The 21,032-nt window shown below is 39.1% G+C and overlaps 2 protein-coding genes across 4 annotated transcripts in view; one reads left to right on the forward strand and one right to left on the reverse strand.

The window, feature by feature from the left end:
* Nucleotides 1-5,031: 5,031 nt before the first annotated feature.
* LOC117027071 (translation initiation factor IF-2-like) lies at nucleotides 5,032-6,345 on the reverse strand. The gene is made up of 3 exons (XM_033114492.1): nucleotides 6,286-6,345; nucleotides 5,441-6,139; nucleotides 5,032-5,112 (listed from the first exon to the last, which is right to left on the reverse strand). Exons 1-3 carry the CDS (start codon nucleotides 6,343-6,345, stop codon nucleotides 5,068-5,070), a joined length of 804 nt encoding a protein of 267 aa, XP_032970383.1. The 3' UTR covers nucleotides 5,032-5,067.
* Nucleotides 5,633-21,032, forward strand: part of ZFYVE9 (zinc finger FYVE-type containing 9) — a 133,090-nt gene continuing 117,690 nt past the window's right edge. For 2 of the 3 annotated variants that reach the window (XM_033115833.1, XM_033115832.1), the window contains exon 1: nucleotides 5,634-5,949. The gene's annotated coding sequence lies outside the window, so the exon portion shown is untranslated. Of the gene's footprint in view, nucleotides 5,950-21,032 lie in introns of all 3 variants that reach the window. The other variant, XM_033115834.1, reaches the window with a different exon arrangement.

A 21,032-nucleotide genomic window follows, 5' to 3' on the forward strand; every position in this document is an offset into this window, starting at 1 on the left:
TTTGTGCTCTGTTCCATTAAAATCCTTTGCTCTATATTATACTTTAGAGGGATATTTTACCCACATGTTTTTGTAACATCATGCAATTGGTCATTTGAAAAAATACTACTAGTTCACTGAGTTATGCAGATATACCAAATGTTGACACATTTCATTATACAACATAAAAAAACAAAACACTCGACAACATTTGTTAATATCACCATCCATCTCTTCAGAACAGTTTGGAAAGCTGTCAAGTTCATGGTGGTGAATACATGTTTTTCAGAATTCTAATATTTACTTGAAAACCTTAATTTTATCAGCAAATACTATTAGTTGCTTTCCTCGAAGTGATAGGCTTACTTTATTTATTTTCTAGAAAATGTCTGTCAAATTCCCAAGTCTGGATGAATAACCATGGTTTATCTGTTGTTCTTTAAAGTAAAAATGATGTTCAAGTGGGGTGGTGGGGTGTGTGTGTGTGTGTGTGTGTGTGTGTGTGTGTGTGTCTGTGCGCACGCACACGTGTATGTATTTTTCTAACTTTACTTATTGACAGAGCTTAGAAGCAATAGCACCATAGTGGCAATGAGCACACCTACCACCTATATTGATTTCTAAATACCATTCTCCACTAAATGGAACCAGGGCTTTTAAGGGAAATAGGTGATTCCAGGGCTGCGGCTGGGAAAGCACAAGTTAGGCCTGGGATACAGTGCCAGAAAGTAAGGAAAATGCTTAAAAAATGATGGTGAGATGATGAATGAATATAAAAGCCAGCCAAATCTGAAACAATTTGTACATCAAAATAAATGATGGTAATGATTACATAATTCATAGAATAAAATAAATATTGATGCGTTCATTCTGACATAAATCAACAAATCGATAAATGAATAAATGGGGTAGAAGCGAAAAAACTCTCCCATATAATAGGAAAACAAAAAAAATGTATAAAGAATGATAATGATGGAATCAGAAAATTACCATTTGGCAACCACTATAATAATAATTGTTTCAAGTAAGAATTATCAATGGATGTTAAAACTTGTGGGTAGTCTCAAATGATCTCCCACAAAATATTTATTAATTGCAAAGAGCAAAAAACACTGGATAAACCTGGTAAATACCACCTTAATTAATCAACTGAACAAAGTCGCATCACCGGTGATGGGATATACAGGTATCACTGGCCTCCTGATATGAAGCCTTGAGAAGGACACAACATCAGTTTTGAAGTATTCCTGCCAAAAATGCATAACCTGAATCTAATCATGAAGAAACATCAGACAAACTCAAATTGAGGGATATTTTACAAAATAAATGGCCTGTATTCTTCAAAAGTGTCAAGGTCATGAAAGACAAAGACTGAGAAACTGTTCCAGATTTTTAAAAATTAAACAGATTTGACAACTAATTAGAATGTGTGATCCTGCACTGGATCCTGGGCCAGAAAAAAAAGAAAACTTATTTCCTTTTTCTATAAAAAATATTAGTGGGTCAACTGGCAAAATTTGAATAAGCTCATAGATTAAATCACAGTACTATATCAATGTTACGTTTCTGATTTTGATAATTGAATTGTGATATTTGTACTCTTTCTTTTAAGGTAATAGACTGAAAAATATTTAGGGATAAATGGATCAGAAAATATTACAATAGTTATATCTGTATTTATATCTATCACTCTATGGAGATGAAAGAGCAAGAATGAGAGCACATGCATGCATAAGAAAGAGAATAATAAAACAAATGTGGTTAGATATTGGTGAAAGATATATGGGATTTTTTGGTAGTATTTTTGCAACTTTTCTTTAAATCTGAAATGATTTCAAAATAAAAAGTCAAAAAATCTCACAAACACATTTTGCACTATTTCCTTCTAACTATTATATTTATATATTTTAGAAATACATTAAAAAATTGGGATCATACAATAATATTTTTTATTTAATACTTTTTTTTTAATTTGACATTGAATCATGGGCAGTTTTCAATGTCATTTAAAATTCTTTAAAAATGCAGTTGCTAATGGATGCATAATATTTGTTTGGAGGTACTGTAATTCATTTAGTGTATTTAAGGTTTTCCTCACATTTTTGTTATAAACCTACGGTAAAATATATAAGAAACATCTTTTTGCATGTATCTTTTGTTTACATATTTGATTACTTCCTTATGCTTGATTCCTAAAATGGGAATTGCTTTGTTCTTTTTTAAATGACTCAAGTGACCTAACAAGCGCCCAAACATCCCCAATTTCCTTTTTAAGTTTGTGCTGCTTTACTGACTTGTGGCCTGCTCCAGGGCTTACTTGTTTGGTAACAGATTGTGAATCCTGAGTTTGACTTCTGGCTGTGGATGGTGACTGCAGAGGGGTGTGGGAGACCCTGGCTGGTAGCAGCGGGCTGGGGTCAGTTCTGGGCTGCTGGGCCATCACTTGTTGAAGAGGAGTCTTACTCTTTGGTGGGACCTGAAAATTAATGGGAAAGGCCTAAAAAGTTACTGAGTGGGTGGGATGCACTAACCTGATACACATCAGGCTAGGCCACAGTTCAGTTCAGTTTAACATCCCCTGAGGTGTACTCTGTGCTGAGACTGGTTGTGAAGACACAGAGAGGAATCAAACACTGAACCTGGCTCACAGGTTCTGATAGGGGAGACATACAAGAAAACAGGTATTGACAGTGCCGTGATGAGTACTTATAAATAGGGAAGCATAAGGACTATTGGGAGCATGGAAGAGGTTTTGTGTCTCCCTCTAAACAAATTTTTATACAGTGTATATACTCTTGTACATAAATATATTCATTCATTCCTTCTTCCTCTCTCTTCATTCAACGCACCTATAATTTATTAAGCATATACCCTAGACCAAAAGGTCTAGGTAGACCAAAAGGTAGAGTTGGAGAGAAATTCAATAAAAGCAAGAAGTAGAATTTATCAGGCTTAGTGACCAATTGTCCAAGACAAGACACAAGAGTTAAGGATGACTCCTATACCATTTACCAAGCTAGCAAATAGATATCTTTTTGGCCTGATTTCCCCCCACCCCTGCTTTACACCGGTTTAATTGACAAAAGGCCTGAATTTAAAGAATAAATTTTAAAGAGCAAAGAAAATTTTGTTTGGGGTGCTACACCTTAAACTCACTTGAAGAAACCATTCTTAGAATACTAGCTTTCTACAGGATGGATGTATATGATATAAAAATGAAAGCAAGGGGCTCTACCAGGTTGGGAACAAGATTTTAAGAGGCACTGGATAGTGGTGGAAATCAATACAAAACTGAGAGTGGGATAAACAAATCAATTGACAGTAGGTCAAAGTAGATTAAAATGAAAAAGAGATTTACAGCAGAAAAGAAAAACAGATGAGAAAGATTTCAGGAACAGGGAGCAAACTGGGTAGGAAGAGTGAAAACGATGGAATGAAATTGTAAATGAAAGGATTTCAAGTGGACTACTATGATCAGGGAGGTGGTAATGATGATAAATGTAGCCACTTTCAGCAACATAATTTGAATAGAAGGGGAGAAAGTGTGAAGCAAGAGGAAACCAGTCCTGGGAACAAATGAGTCATCTTCATGGAGTAGCTACACCCTGAGTAGCACGATTATTCATAAACAAATGTACATTTCCTGGTGGTAGTGAACTAGACTTGGAAAGCACAGTGCTAATGTTACGTTGTCAAACTAATCTAAATGAAAGGGCCCATTTCTCTAGATTAAAAATTTTTGGCAACAGTAACTTACTCTTACAGGATTTTCTAAATATTACAGAAAGGACTGTTAAGGCATCAGATGGGGGACTAAAGGAATCTCAGGGTTTACTTTCAGCTTTCCCTAAGGTGGGATATATTTCACATGTAAAATGGTAATAGTATATAGTACTTAATTCACAGTTGTTGTGAGGATGAATCATAGTTCCCCTCTGAGCCCCAATTTCTCTGAGTATAAAAAGGGCATAGTGATTTTTTTGTAATGTGACTCAGAAGTAGGTGGTGAAGGCACACTCAGGATTGTACAGGAACAGCTTTCATTGATTGGAAGAGAATTGCTGGGTTATATTTTCTCTAAGGTGGCTGCTCAATTATTATTTGAAAGTTCCCAGAGACCTTATATAATTTTCTCATTAAGATTTATTATTATTAGGACATAACCCACGGTAAGGTGAGATTGCCTTATAGTTTTTTTTTTTTTTTTTTTAGAAAAGAAAAATATACGGGTTCTATGCTAATATCTGCTATGCAGCAGAATGTCATAGGATCCAGTGTATTAAGCTCTGTTATTCTTCAGTGGAGGGATATTATGTAAGTCCATTACTGAAATTTCAGGAAATTTTACCCAGACGAACGGTGATGAAGAATGATGTGTCCATTTTTTGATAGAAATATATTTACACACACACACACACACACACACACACACACATTGAGATCAAAAGAACAAAAGCAGGTGAGAACTATCTTGATTCTAAGGAAGACTGAGAGGGTGTTTTGGAACCAACAATAATTGGAACTAACATTTCTTAAGTACTTTTATGGGTCAGTTCCTTTACATAAATTATTTCCAGTCTTCACAACTAACAAAGTAGGCATTAGAAAACTGAGGTTCAGAAATGTATAACTTGCCCAGGGTCATAAACATGGCAGAATTAGAATTGGTAGTATGAGGATATGTCTGCTACCAAAATCCCTGCTCACTCTACTATACCACTCTATGATAATGTATTTGGAAAAATTTGAGAAAGAGTATTTGGAGAATTTATTCCCTACTTCCCCTCTGACGATCTTTTTGTTTCTTTTGTTTTTTGGTTCTGATATTTGCACCCTAGAGTTTGAGTGGGCTTGAATATGGGGTATATGTAAAAAATGATTCCACAGCTCCCACAATATAACAATTTCCTCAGGGCTGTGGGGTGGAAGAGTAAAGGTGGGAATGAGGGAGGGGGTTAGTTAGAAAAGATGGATGATTCTTTTCTTACCTTTAAGTTGTTTATGAATTTCAGGACAACCCATTGGCTATTCTCTTCTCTTGCTTGGAATATTATCTTTTTCCCATTTGGGGGAATACCCATTTAGGTATTAGGGCCTAAAGGTTTGGTATCTGCAGGAAATTTCTGTAATGATCTGCAGAGTAGAGCCCAGAAAAGTTGAGGTCAAAGACAATTCAATTCCTTCATCTGTTTTTGGGAGAGGATGTGTGTGTGTGTGTGTGTGTGTGTGTGTGTGTAAAAGGGTTGGTGCTGGGTCACTCTTACACCCAGACACACTGAAGGGGTTAGAAGGGATACCCCTGGAATCACAAGAGATGAAAACGAGGAGATTCCCTCACACTCCTACTCTCAGGTACGGGTCGGAGTGACAGGAATGTTCTCAAACGTCCTGGAGTGAAGAAAAAGGTACAAAGGTGCTCAGGTCTGAGGACCCGGGGTCGCCAGGGTGGGTAGGGACTTACGGACTTCCGCCTCCGGGGGGGCGTCGTTGGGGTCCGGCGGGAGGCCGTGGGCGGTGCTTGGCGCGCGCCACCCGGGCCTTCTCCAGACTGCGCTCCCTGGCGTTTTCTGACGGTCGTGCCCCGGCGGCCGCCGCAGTCCCGCTGCGGTAGCGGGGCTTGGGGTCCAGGGGGCGCTGTGGCCCAGTAGCGCCGGTGGCAGGAGCGGCCAAGGCGACGCTGGAGGCTTCGCGGAGGATCCCCGCCTGCAGCACCTCTGTAGTCCCGCCGCAGCATTGAGCCCCCGGCCCTGCTCAGCGGAGCTCCTCCGGGATCCGCGTGGCTGCGGCGGTCTGGGAGCTCGATGCGGCTCGGCAGGCGCTGGGCCTCAGCAGCAGCGGCGATCTCAGCCCCTTCTGGAGTGGGAGGCTTCGCGGCGGCGCCTGGGGCCGCGCCGGTGCCCTCCGGAGGACGCTGTCGGCTCAGGGACGACCCCCCGGGCCATGCTGAGGCGGCGGCGGCCGCTGTTCGAGGTGAGTGTGGCGCGGCGCGATCTTGGGCTCGCTGGTCTTCGGCCTCTGGGGAGGGAGGGCCCTGGCGGCAGCCCTCTAGCCGGGCGGACGGGGCGTCCAGCCGCTGCGGCAGCCTCCCCCACCCCGCGGCTCTCGGCCTCAGCCCCTTCTCCCCGTGACCCCTGGGAGGCTGGAGGCGCGTGGGGGGCGACTAGGCCCCGCGCCACCGAGAAGCCCTCGCCCCGGCCTCGGTTCCGGCGCGGCCCGATGTGTGGAGCAGTGGGCTGGAGGGGCATTGCCATCCTTTGGGTTGGGCCCGGGCAGAGCGCAGCCTCTTACCCCGGGCCCTGCACGTACCTCCCAGAGGGAGGCAGAGGACGCCTGTTTGCAAACAGCCTTGGCTTTTCCGCGCCGCATACTGAGTCCCGCAGAGTCCCGGGGGGAGGGGCGGGAGGGTAGGGTGGGAATTGGAGTGCAGAAAGTGAGTGACCCTGAAAGCGCCTGGTACCCCTGGAGTGCCGTTCAGGATCTGACTGGGTTGAAAACAGCCTTTTGCGTCTTATTTGAGGTGAAATTTCATCACCTGCCGGTAGCTCATCCGTGCCTTCTTCTATTACATTTTGCCTCGAAGCGTGGTCTGCCTTGGAGAAAGCTGCATCCCAGCTTTACGATGTTAAGTTTCCTAGATAAATGCTCTCACAATTATATACACATATATCTGTGTATATATATATATATATATATATATATATATATATATATATCTCGACATATAGAGATATATGCATCTGTATATACCACAAAGGTCTAACCCTCCCCTCCGCCCCTTCTCCTCCAATAAGTGTAAATATTTTAATGCCTCAGTCCTCGGTTCAAAAATGTTCTACCTAAATAGATACATCGATAGCGAGATGATTTTAAAAAGTCGTGCTGACTATACTAGTAACCGATACCTGATAGAAATGGGTTTATTCTGAATTTTAGAACTTAAATAATTTGTTCTGGTATTAATGTAAAAAAAAGTTAGCGATTACACTTTGATACTCTAAGTCAGATATATGGGTGTTTGTGGTTTATGATAAATGTGGTTATTCTTGTTTTCCTGTTAGGTATGTGAAGGTTGTAGGATTGATAATAAGTACTTTTAAAACTTCTATAAACATGAAAAAAAGAAGTATGCTAGTAGAAAACTTGAAAAGTACAGAAAAGTACCTATGTAGACTCTCCATAAATATTTAATGGGGGAAAGGTCACCCATAATCTCATAGTACATTTTGATGGTCATTTAAAGTTTAAAATGGGTTTGCACTGTTGGTGTTTTTTAAATTATTATTTCTGCATATTAGGTTCAAAGTTAGCAGGCTGTTCCATTTTACTGTTTAACATCCAGGTGTTTGTATTAGATCTATAAAAATGTTTTAGATCTATAAAAATTCATCAGTTAAAACAGAATAACATGGTGAGGACCTACGGACCCCAGTGCATCATGGGAAGCTCCTGAGGTCTAGGGAGGTTTGGTGTAGTAAATGTTTTTGAGGACCTATTCTGTTACATGTGGTAGCCTGTATTGTTTTTGTAAGATTTTGCTTAACTATTTATAATTGTAAAAAATTGGCTTGATTAGATATTTGGTAGATTAATTGAGGTTTTTTAATAGTCTAATTCCGTTTTTCTCAGTGTGTCCCCAAAGACTACCAACATTAGAATCAGCTGAGGGTGCTTATTAAAATATACAGATCCTGGCCCCTTGAATCAGAATTTCTAGGGATGATAGTGGCCCAAGGATCTTTATTTTTATCAAGCACACCCCTATTCTTAGTCCTAGTAAAGTTTGAGAATCACTGATATAAGTTTAAAGTTGACTAACCTTGGCAAGCTGAATGAAAGTACATTTTTGTTTACTAGCAAAGCTATCAGTCAATCTTAAGCGGCCAATACAATCACTTCTCATAGCAACAGATAATGGTGCTTTAATCTTAGAAAGAAAAAGGATGATTTTCGAGGGACAGCTGATTCAATCGACAAACATTTGAGAGCCCTTTGTGGTAGCAGTGTTGTTATAAAAGGATACCTGGTCAGTTACCTTGGCACTTGTCTCTTTGGATCTCAGTGTCATTGTAAAATGCAGACAGTTATATTGTAAGACTTTTAGGGTAAGTACATCTGAAAATTTTTTTTAATCTGTAAAAGATCATTATAAAATTTTAGCTGTTAATTTTAAGTGTGAGGTCTTTTCTTTGGTGTTCTGAGAAACACAAAAATGACCGACCAAGGTCTCTGTTAGCAGGTAGCTAATTGTGGAAGTAGGACATATTTAATTAATCGTTACAGGGCAGGGTCAGGCAAGTGTTGTAATGGTGTAGAACATGCTAGATCTCTCTTTAAGGATTCTATGTTTAATTCAGTAGCTTTTCTTTAAGAATATTAATAATTTTTATATACGGTCTTTCCTTTCTCTTCCAATTCCTGATTCAGAGTTTTATTATTTAAGAAAGTAATTGTGTATGTTCTGTTAGTGATAGTTTTATATTAATTCCTTTAAAAAGACAGAATGGGTGGAGATGATCCCATTTCTTCCTGTGTTGCTAATCTACCACTGTTCATTCCATTTAGTAAACTTTTATTTGATACCTGTAAGGTGCTCGACACAGACTAGTTGCAAGGCACAAAGCTTTATAAAAAGATAATTTCCTGGATTTTAACATTTTAACGTAAATTCTTACGTTTTTTAAGGGATGATGATGAGTTTGTGTGTGTGTGTGTGTGTGTGTGTGTGTGTGTGTGTGTTTTATGGTTGTTAGTTGTATTATGTGGTGCAGAGTATGGAGTCAATGTGGGCAGGAATCCTTACTACAACTCTTAGAGCAATATGACATTTAGATCCTGAGTTTCTTCTTAAATACTACTGGAATAATAGCACCTCTCAATGAGAAGTGGAACAGGTTCTATGAGATGAAGGTAATCAAAAGCAATTAGCTCATTGTTTGTCACATAGAAGGTGCTCAATAAATGTTCATTTGCATTCCTCCTTTTGGAGAAAACAAAATCCAGGCATTGAAATTTCTGTGTGACTTAAAACTTGGTAGCCTTAATTTATTTAGAGAATGAGTCTACTTTTGGAATTCTTTGAAAGTTTTGATAGAAAACTATTTTGATCTTATTATATACATTTCCCATTTGAGTTTTAGCTAAAAATTAGCTACTGTATAGGGTACACTTATTACAAATTATTTTCTGAGTTTTACATGATCTTTGAGTTTTTGGTATCTGACTTGCGTTAATACAGAGGGTGCCAAAAAAATGTACACACATTTTAAGAAAGGAAAAAACAGTATTAAAATTGTAATACTCAATATATATTGATAACAAAAGATGAATACAAGTCACGTGTATACATTTTTTTGGTATCCCCGGTATAGAGCTACATTCTTAGTATGTAATAATCAGCGAGACAGTTCATATTGGGCAAGGGAAAAGGAGAACTTAATGAATGTTGATGGGGATTTTGAGGCATTCAGGATTTTATATTACAGAACTATTTTTAAAATCTTAAAATTTTTTCTGTAGATTGCCTTTTAATTTAAAATCCTCACATTTGTTTATTTAAGCTTGAAACATGCTTTTGTGGACCTACGCTTTGGACTATAGTAGTTTCTTTAGTTAGTAATTGTATAGTGATTTGTCATATTTTCTCTTCTCCTATTATTTATCCTTAACTTAATATCTCTGATGGTAGATTTTTCTTATTTATTAATGTTTTTATTTTTTTATTGGGGAATATTGGGGAATGGTGTGTTTTTCCAGGGCCCATCAGCTCCAAGTCAAGTTGTCCTTCAGTGTAGTTGTGGAGGGCGCGGCTCAGCTCCAAGTCCTGTTGCCGTTTTCAATCTTTAGTTGCAGGGGGCACAGCCCACCATCCCATGCGGGAATTGAACCAGCCAACCTTGTTGTTAAGAGCTCGTGCTCTAACTGAGCCTGAGCCATCCGGCCGCCCCTGTGATGGTAGTTATGTTGCATTTTTTAAAATACAGAAGTAGTAAATCCATGCATTAGATTTAAAAAAATTAAATTTAAATGGAAATTTATTACCTTTTGAGGGAAGGAGTCTTAGGAAGTAAGACCTAAGAAAATGGTAAACTGAGTCTAGAATTTTTAATAAATTGGGGAAAGTTTGCGTGTATTCAGCTGTGGGTTCTGGCAGTTTGAAATAATAACAATTATAGAGAGGCTGTGAAATGTGAAGCAAAGAACACATATATTTCAATTAAATTTAAACTATTAGACAAGGCTCTTTTTTTTGTAACAGCTTTATTGAAATATAATTCACATACCATGAAATTGACCCATTTAAAGTATATAATTTGGTGGCTGTTAGTATATTCACAGAATTGTGCAAATCACCACTATCTAATTTTAGACATTTTCATCACTCTAAAAAGAAACTTATAGCCATTGGCAGTCACTCCCATTCCCCCCCAGGCTTCCCAGTCCTAAACAACCACTGATGTGCTTTCTGCATCTGGATTTGCCTATCTATTCTAGACATTTCATTTGAATGGAATCATACAATATGTGACTGGCCTCTTTTACTTAGCATAGTATGTCCAGGATTTGTCCACGTTGCAGCTTTTATCAGTACTTCATTTCTCTTTATTGCCAAATAATCCATTGTATGGATGTAGCACATTTTATTTATCCATTCATCACCATAACCATCATTCATAAGCAGAACTCGATGGAACTGGTTAACCGAATTGCGTGGTGATGGGTATAGTGGTGGGGGGACTTCAGCTATATTTTATATTCTAAGAATTATCACTTAACAAAAAATTGTTTGCCGTAGGTTTAGTTTTCCTTTGATGCTAAAATATTTCTAAAAAGTTAGAGTCCAGTTGCATATTTAGCGATTAATATTTCTAAGCATTCAGCACTGACAGATTACCTCTCCATGATATATAATTTATATACATACAGATTAGTCATTGATCTTTATTTTTCTATGTAGCATAGTCCTCTATTTGTTCCCATTCGAGGTATTAAAGCTTTTCTATGAGGGTTTTGTAGGATGCAGTTTAAAGACAGCAGTAATGACTTGCTCATGTTTCTAAAGTTGCTTCAAAATAGTTAGGAAATACTGTAGGGATACATTGTTTGAGTAAACAGTGCAAGTTTTGGGCCTTCATTCTACATTCAGTGGATCATCCACAGTATTTTCCCACTTAATTATGATCACTTTCAGGTCTCTTAATGCTGACTTTGAACCGAGTGAGCTGAAACCAGTGAGCTTGCACTGGTTTGTTATACAATCTTTTGGTTGCTTTGGATGCAATAATTTCTATATAAAGTTACAAAAAAACAGCAGTTCCGGAGTTTTTTTGTTGTTGGGATTAATGAAAAGGTATGCTTTTCTAGTTGTAATATGGTTCTTTTCTAACCTCTCATGATTAAGGTTTGGTAGTTTATCTGCCAGAATTCCTTTTATTAAAATGAATAAAGAGTAAATGGTATATATTTTTTATTATTTTTATTAAGTACAGCTGAGCCTATCTCAAAATTTTTTTTTATTGAAATAAAGAGCAAGCAGTATCACAGTTTTTTGAAAACATTCTGTTAGGATTTATGTAAACTTTAGTCTTCATTTTTCATTTTCAATTAAACAAGAGAAAGAGCCCCTAAAAAATAATCGAAGTAAAACACTGCCAGTTTGAGAAAAACCTTAAAACTTCAAAATACATCATTTGAGCTTTTTGTGATTCTGGTGATATACTAACTGCCCATAGGTTTTGTTTTGTTTTTTTAATTAATAGCTGAGGTAAATTGTTTTTGAGGTTATTATGAGGTCACCCTTGGACATTTCTGCTCTATGTCTAAAAAACAAGGTTGAGATTCTTTAATGTGGCACAGCCCTTCAAGTCTTGGTTCCAGCCTAATCATTCCTCACTCCTGTTCCTGCATGCTGCACTATCTAATCCTTCCAAGATTCCAGGTTTATGAAGTTTTCCTTGATTTCTTTTGCCTTGTATTACTTATGTAATACAAAAGCTTTGTCAACAGTGTGCCACCTTCTGCTAGGTGTGTTATGTATGTTATTTCTGATTCTTAAAATGACTCTGTAATATCATAGTATTTATGCCTGTTTTACAACTGAGCAAACTGAGAGGCTTGGACAGTTTGACTCTCCAAAGCCCACAATGGTGATTCAAGCTATGTATCTCTGATTATAAACACACTCTTTTTCATCATATGAACCTCCCCATGTTCTGTTTATGTTAGAATTTTTGTAGTGCTTTAGGAAGTATTCATATTAGGAGAGCACAAATTTAGTTGATTGACTTTGGTGGATATTTGCCTTTGAAGTATACTACTAGCATGTAGCATTTTGTGTAAGAAAGAGGTGTGTATGTGTGTGTGTGTTTTGGGAACTTTAGCTTTCATGTACTTTTTTTTTCTTTTTTAAAAAATATTTTATTGTGGTAAAACATTGCACATACTGGTATTTTTGAAGCAGATAAATGCCTGCTTTGCTATTATTAGAAAAATATATTAGGTTGGTGCAAAAGTAATTGCGGTTTAAAGGGTTAAAAATAATTGCAAAAACTGCAATTACTATTGCACAAACCTAATAACTGATCCCTGGACCTCATTTCTCTGATCTGAAAATGAGTGGTAGACTAGATGTTAAGTTCCCTTTCACATCTGATATTCTATTCAGTGTTTCTAAAGAACTGAATTTTAAAAAGATAAACAGCATGTAGACAACTCCAGGCATTAATGACGTAACAGAACACGGGAGTGGGGGCAGTGGGCTGAGGAAGATAGGAGAACCAAGATCAAGGGATTGTAATTTATGTAAAAGTTTTCCCTGTAATAAAGAGAATGTATTACTGAATACAAACATAGAAACTCTGAAAATTAGCTGGATGAGTAGTTTGTGACTGAGGCCTCTATCTCTACCTGTTACCTCTTTTCTTCTGCCCTTTCTTGTGATAGTGTGTATGTGTTTGAGAAAAATGCATCTAGAACTATGTTATATGAAAATAACCACATCACCAGTAGCACACGTGAAATAATTAGAGCTTTTATAGTGCTCATAAAGTGAGAATTCAGTAATTGAAATGTGGACTAATTATTGTAAATCTTCACAGAGTTTGTTGATAAAGCAAAGGAGGGCATGTTTTGTATTCAGAAGAATGAAATGCAATTTAGTGAGAACATTTTTATATAGTCTTCCCACCCTGGAGGTATTGGAGATACTGATATTGACACATACTAGATAGACAGATGATGTCGTTACTAGCTGGAAAATTGTTATCCTTTTCCTCGTTTCGTTTTCTTTTGGAGTCCTTGGAATCTTGACTTTGGGAAGAAATCATCCTATGCCAGGAGCAAGGAAATGTTCTTTAATCAAATAAGTTTGGGTTTTTCAGCATGCTACTATATCTCTCAGGTAGACATTTGCAAATACACATTTGTATTTTTAAAATGGAGGAGTAAAAGTAAAGAAACTTGTTTAACTTTGTCCAGCAGTATATTACCCAAACTTAGTGGCTGTGGACCCCTTTTTCCCACTTAATACTTAGCAGTATACCTTATACTAATCTAGGTCAAATTTTATCTATTTTATAAAGCCTTACGCTCACAATATCCATTGAACCCTCAGGCGATAGGCCCTGCTTACTTACGAAGGAACTTATTCTGTGGTCGGTTACTGCTAATTACTAGAAAATTGCTTTTATATTTAGCCAAAAATCTGCTTTTCTCTCATATCCTTTTGTTCTCTAAAATTATACAGAGAAATTTCTCTCACCTTAATATCTAAAGATGACAAGATAATGTATTGTCTTCCGGAGCATAGTCATTAAAAGCTCAGGCTTTGAAGTTAGATTGCCTGGGCTCAAATTTTAGCTCCACACTGCCTTTACTGTGTGATCTTGGACAAGTTAATTAACTTTTCTGTGCCTCAGTTTTTCTCATCTGTAAAATGAGACTAACAGTACTGTAACTTTAGTGGGTTAAATGAGCTGAATCATAAAGAGCTAATTATAGTATGTTGGTTTAGGTCTCCTGGGAAGTAGACACATTAGTAGTGCAAGAGATTTTATGGGGAATAGAATGGAATGCCTGTGAAAGGAAACAAAAAGGAAGCCAAATTGATGAAAGAGAGCCTCAGTCTGTGATGTAGATGTGGGGGGAAAAAAATCTCAGCCAACCCAGCAGGGAGCTCCAGAGCAAAAATTGCTTGTTAGAGGAGTCCTGCATTGGGAGAAATGGCCAGGTTCTAGTGGACCCACCATGACTAGTTACTTGCTAGGAGCTGCCCAAGAAGAGTATGGCCTGGATTGGAAATCTGAGATGAATTCTGAACATGCTTGCAGCTGGAAGTTAGCTAACTGTGCTTGTTGCACCCGAATGCAAGTTCTTTTTTGAAGGGAGATCCAAATGACTACCACAGACCATTTCCTGTACTTCATGGATCTATGTCTCCAAACTTTTTCTGAGAGAAGCTTCTCCAATGTTCCATGGACTTCTCTTCCTAATGGGAAACTTAGAAGAAGTAAGTTAGTGAGGCAGACTTTGCCATTAGCTATCATTTCTGCTGGTCGTAGTGGTTTACCTCGTGGTGTGACCCAACCCTCATTTGTGAGGGGTCTGAGAACCGTACTCTTCGGCTGGAGTGGTTGGATTTGTCCATTCCCAGTCACAACTGGGCAAGGGAGTATCAAGTGGTACCCAAATGAATCATTTGGGTTCCACCCATATTCCTTCTTGCTCCCATTAAGTAACAGTGTAACAGCAGCTCTACTTCTTCTGGAGGATGAGGGTTAATTAACTCTACCATGATAGTGATTACTCTTCTTGCTGCCTGGTCCCGGGACACCAGGAGTTCCAAATGTCCAGGCTGCAGCTATAAATCGTCGTTCAGTATGATCTTGATCCTGGGCAGGAGTGTGCCCAGGACCTCTAACTCTGTAGCATCCAGCATTGCAGGGATGGGAAGCACAAAGCTCTCTAGTGGACTGTTGGGATGGTGGTAAGTGGGAGCAATTTCTGCTTCTACCCCTTGGTTCTTAGATTCATGTGTTCTTCCTACTGGGCACATGGCTCTGAATCAGTGCATGTACCACATCCAGTTGTCTCTGAACTGGAACATCTATCTCGTGTATCTTCAGTAGGATATTCCAATACTCTGTAAGGCTGGCTGCTTTGGTGTGGTGCTGTTATGTGACAAGACCACTGGGTCCTATGGTTATGAGCCCACTACCACAGTTCCTTCACTATGAGGTGGTGGTTCCTTTGTTTGGATGCTATGTGGGATTCTATGTCTGTCAATCAGGAACTCTGTAAGCCCTTCTTTAGTGGTGTGGCTGGGGCTCTGTTGGTAGGAAAGGAAAACCCATACCTGGAATATGTATCCATTCCTGTGAGGGTCAATCACTGGTCTTTCTGAAGGACACAATGTGGTCAACTTGCCACCTAGTGGATGGTTGGTCAGTTTAAGGCATAGTGCTGTACTGGGGGCTCGCTGTTGGTCTTTGTTACTCATTGGTTGGGTGTTCAGAGGTGGCAGTAGACTGATTGGGCCTTGATAAGTGGGAGTCCATGCCTCCTTCCTGTTTCCATTTTCATTTATGCCATATAGTGATGTCTTCATTTATGTCCTCATCATGCCAGTTCTGGGGTGACTACGTTAACTATGTCATTTTGTCTAGTTGGTTGTTCACTGTCTCTTCTGCATTGGATGCTTTCTGGTGGGCATGAACGCGTGAAAAAGATTTTCATGCTCTGTGCCCATTCCCATATGTTCATTCATTTGCCTCTGCTTGTACAGTCTTTTTCCTTAAAGCCCCCTGACCTTAGCCAGTCCATTTGCTATTGCCCACGAGTCTGTATGTATTCTTACCTCAGGCCACTTTTCTTTATACACAAAGTTCACGACCAGGTGTGTTACTTGAAGTTCCATTCTTAGGAAGATTTTCCCTTCCCATTGTCAAGGTCATGCCTTGAAGCTTGTTTTTTTCCTTCTTCTTTTTTCTCCCCCTAGCTTGCATTCACATCCTGAGCTGACCTACTTATAAGCCAACCTTTGGATCTTTTTCCTCTTTAAGTTGGTCATATATATAGGATTCCCCCAAATAGCTATAGGTGTGAGCTGAGGAAAGGGTGCTGATAGAACTGTGATAGGTGTCAGGAAGTCTTGCCTGTCTACTTACGTTGCTTTCTTGTGGCCTTTGGTTCTGCTTGGGTTTGATTTTTGATGTACTTTTTCCATCTCATAATGGATTGTTGCTGAGCTCACTTGACTTGATGACTTGGAGAGTCCGATTGAACCTAACTCATTATGGGCAGCTGTGGACATATGGTGCTCAGTGGTCAAGCGTTCTATCTCTTACCAGAGCCCATTACTATATCAGGAATTGTTTTAATAGCATGACTTTCCTGCAGAACTTCAGGAGCCTGCATTGGTGATTCTCCCTCTGGGGCTTGCTATACATTCTAACTGCATCTTTTCTCAGCATTTATACCTCCAGTAGTGTGGGTACTGCTTGCACTGCAATCTGGACGTGCTACAGAGTTGTTTCCCCCACTCAAAGCTGCCATCCTTTCATGTTACCCATTACATGGGCCACAGCAATATTCCTGTGTATAGAACGTGTTGCCTCTGGAATCTGCAGAAGCTTGCCAAATGTTGTGTTTCCTTTTTTGTAGTGGGGGATGCATGATGCAGCAGTTTGTCTTTTGCTTTGGAGAGGATGTGTTGGCATGACCCTGACCACTGGATTCCTAAAACTTCAACTGAAAAGGCAGATCCTTGAATATTTGTAGAGTTTTTCTCCCACCCTTTGGAGCACACGTATGTTACGATGTCCTTTAACATGCTAACCTTCTCTTGCTCATCTTGCACGATCAACATGTCATTGATTTAATGGATCAACATGCTGTTCTGAGTCCAGATCTCTCCAGACTAGATTATGACAGAGTAGGAGAATTAATGTAACTCTGAAGCAAAATTTTGAATGTATACTATTGTTTATTTCATGTGAAAGTGAACTGTTTTTGGTTGGGATAGGAAATAATTCGTTTGCCAAATCAATGGCTGCATGCTATGTACCATGTTTATCGGCTATAGCAAACATACTACATCTGGCATGGCTGCTATGGTCCTGGCTACTACTTGGTTAAACTTGCAGTAGTCTTAATCATTCTTAAGGATCCAACTGGTTCTGCAGAGGCCAGACTGGTGAATTAAACAAACATGAAAGGGACCACTACCTCTGTGTCTTTGACATCCTTAAGGGTGGCGCTAATCTCTGCCATTCCTCTTACCTTCACTCACTCACTCCTCAATACTGTTTTGGATTTACTATTTTGGCTGGGGGATGGGGAGATATTTTCAGGTGTCACTGGGCCTTTCCCCTATGGTAGCTCTTACTCCACAGGCCAGGACCCAGGGTGGGGGTTACCCCAACTGCCAAGTATGCCAATCCCATTTATATGATCAGGCACTGGGGAAATGACTGGTGGGTGGGTCTGTGGACCAGTGGATCCACTGTCAGCTAGACTTCGGCCAGGACTCTATTTATTCCTTAGTTTCTGTATTCTTTCCCTTGTAATAGGGCCATAGGGATGTTTTAGGTCTCCAGATAGTAGTGTCATTTCAGACTCTGACCAATAGTTCTTTATGTGTCTGGGTATTTTCCTTTTCCATTATATGGTCACCTAAGTAGATAGCCGTAGGTCCATTTAGGGAAGGACTTAGGGAAATCCTGTATGTTACATAAATTTTATATAATAAAATATATACATAAATAATGTGTAAATATATCATATATTTATATTTTATATACATAAATTTATAAATTATGTATATATGTATATATACAAATAGTGAGTGTGTGTGTGTGTGTGTGTGTGTGTGTGTATACATTGTTTTTTGGCTATTGTGTTGCTCTGTTCTTAATCTTGAGGACTTAGCCATCTTGCCTCGCAGGCAAGAGGCTTCTTAAGTGTGTTCCTGCGCAGTGGGAAGTGTTAATGTTATCTCTGCAGACTCTTGGGGGGGAAGGGGGAGGTCAGAGGAGTCTGGAGAATCAAAAATCTTCGGGGACAACCATCGTAGATGTCCCTATCTAACAGGTTTCCATGTTTTCCAAACCAGGACCTGACTCTGACATAACAGATCTGCCTTGGCTGAGCATTCAGCCATCTTCGAAGCATTGCAGTCTTTATCCTGAGGTTGGTCTTATCTTTTCCTGCTCTCCCTCTGTAAGTGATAAAGACGTCTTTGTAAGTTACTAGAGAGCCCTCTGGCCTTCACACTTAGATTCCAGTCGTTTGTTATCTGCCCCCTCTAGGGAGTCCCTGCAACCTAACAGCCAGCCCATTCCATTTTTCTTATATGCTTTGTTTTCTTCACACTTTTCAAATATCTGGAATCATTACATCATTCAGAGTTTTCCTCTCTGGGAACATTTTCCCAAGAAAGTTTTAGCATTTGGGCCACCAGCTTGTGCCAGGAACTGTCCCTGCCTCATATACCACCCAGAATGAGATTCTCATTGCCAGTGGGACAATAAATGATCTCGTTTTCAAACTCCATCTTACCTTTTGCTTTCTCACTCCATTTCTGGTACCAACTGTGCCAGTTTGAGTTCTTCTAGAAGCAGATGCCAAAACAGAGTCAAGAATGCAAGAAGTATATGGGGGATGGGGAGGTCTCCTATGATGGGAAAGGGGGGAGGAAACAATGGGCAGGGAGAGTCTCAGACCCAGTGAAGACTCCCGAGCAAAACTTTTTCATTAGAGGAGTCCTGCATTTGACAGAAGTGGCTTTGCCTTAGTGCTGGTGCTGTGATCAGTCATTGGCTGGGCTGCCCAGAAAGAGAGTGGTCTCAGCTTAGTAGCTAGGGATCCTGAAGGGACTGCAGCTGGAGGCTGTCAGCTAACTGAATGCCTAGCAGCTGAAAACCCGTATCACATTCTTGAATGGAGATTCAAGGGACACACCGCCATGACTGCCACATATAAGTGCTAAGTAAATTAGGTATTATTGTTAGGTAAATTAGGTATTAGTAAGTTAGGTATTATTGTTATAATTATCTTCTGATTAAATTTTCCTAAGTTGCTTTTATCCTTTATAAGTAAAAACTTCTAGACATCTTATTTTCTTGGTTATTTTCTCTTGGAAATATTTGTCATTATGTGACATGAATCTCATGTTTGGGACTGGAATTAAAAACAGTATTTCAAGTGTGGTTTGTTCACATAGTACCGTGTTTCCCTTAAAATAAGACCTACCTGGACCATCAGCTCTAATATGTCTTTTGGAGCAAAAATTAATATAAGACCTGATATAATATAATATATAATATAATATATAATATAATGTAATATTATAATATATTACATATATTAATTTTTTATATATATATTAATTTTCGCCCCAAAATTATACGCATTAGAGCTGATGGTCCAGCTAGATGTTATTTTCGGGGAAAGAGTAGTAGGTGCTCAGTGAGTGTTCGTTGAAATGAACTATGCTGTTGATCAATACAGCTTGCAGTGTGTAATTCCCCCCACCCCAATATGTACATTTCTAATAGCATAGCCTGAGATTATATAAGCTTGTTTCCTCCTGGCTTTTTTTCTATAACAGATCATTCAATAGTTTGGGTCTTTTCGAGCACAAATATAGAACCATATATCTCTCTAAAGCATCATGTTAGATTTAGTTCATTTTAATTTGATTAGATATTTTGTATGCTGATCTTTGATCTAGCAGATTCAGCTGTCACGTTTTTTTTCATATCATACTACAGATTTCATCATTGTAGTACAAGTGGCCACGTCCAAATTATTAATAAAAACGTTGAACAGAATAGGATCAAGAATCAAGTTACAGGACATGCCATTCAGATAGATAAGTATTAATGATTGACACTATTTAGCCTGTTAAGAATTCATTAAACATATTGATATATGACCCAAATTTCTACATTTGTCCATTAAAAGATTGTGAGAGACTTTGTCAAATAAATACCTTGCAGAAATTCAGCAGACCAAGGCTAGGCCCGAGGCAAAAAAGGAAATGAAGTGAATCTGTTTGGCTACAGATGGTTACCACTTTTCTTTCCAACTGCTTGCTTTTGACTTTTATCTACCAGAAATCAGTTAGGTCACCTTGGTAAAGTCACTCTGCCTTTCAGAATTTCCCATTCCTGAAATAATGATTGGCAAGTTCATAGAGACAGAAAGTAGAACAAAGGGGGCCGCCGGATGGCTCAGTTGTTTAGAGCGTGAGCTCTGAACAACAAGCTTGCCGATTCGATTCCCACGTGGGGCAGTGAGCTGCGCCCTCCACATCTAGATTGAAAACAACGAGCTGCCGGAGGGGCAGCCACATGGCTCAGTTGGTTAGAGTGTGAGCTCTGAACGACAAACAGGGTTGCCAGTTCAATTCCCACATGGGATGGTGGGCTGCACCCCCTGCAACTAAAGATTGAAAACAGCAACTGGACTTGGAGCTGAGTTGCGCCCTCCACAGCTAGATTGAAGGACGAGTTGGAGCTGATGGGCTCTGGAGAAACACACTGTTCCCCAATATTCCCCAATAAAATTAAAAAAAACATAAGAGAAAAAGAAAGTAGAGCAATGGTTACCAGGGGGTTTGGGGAGGGAGGAAATGGGGAGTTAGTGTTTAATGAGTATAAATCTCAGTTTGGGAAGATGAAAAAGTTCTGGAGATGGATGGAGATGATGATGCGCAATGTGAATATACTTAATGCCACTAAACTATACACTTAAAAGTGTTTAAAATGGTGAATTTTTATGTTATATGTATATTTTATCACAGTAAAAAAGAACATTAAGAATAGACCAGTATTGAACAATAACAACCACGTTAAGGAGCTACTAGTCTCTTCTTGATTTTAATTATGTGCATATAGTAAAAAACCCACATCAAGCTTAATGGCGAAACACCAAAAGAATTCCCATTAAAGTCAGAAATAAAATAAAATGTCCATCGTCACCACTTTTGGAGGAACTAGCAATGTAATTAGACAAGGGAAAGAAATAAGAGACATCAATGGGGAAAAATAAGAAGC

Source organism: Rhinolophus ferrumequinum, chromosome 9 (assembly GCF_004115265.2).
Source record: "Rhinolophus ferrumequinum isolate MPI-CBG mRhiFer1 chromosome 9, mRhiFer1_v1.p, whole genome shotgun sequence".
Classification (NCBI taxonomy): Eukaryota; Metazoa; Chordata; class Mammalia; order Chiroptera; family Rhinolophidae; genus Rhinolophus; species Rhinolophus ferrumequinum.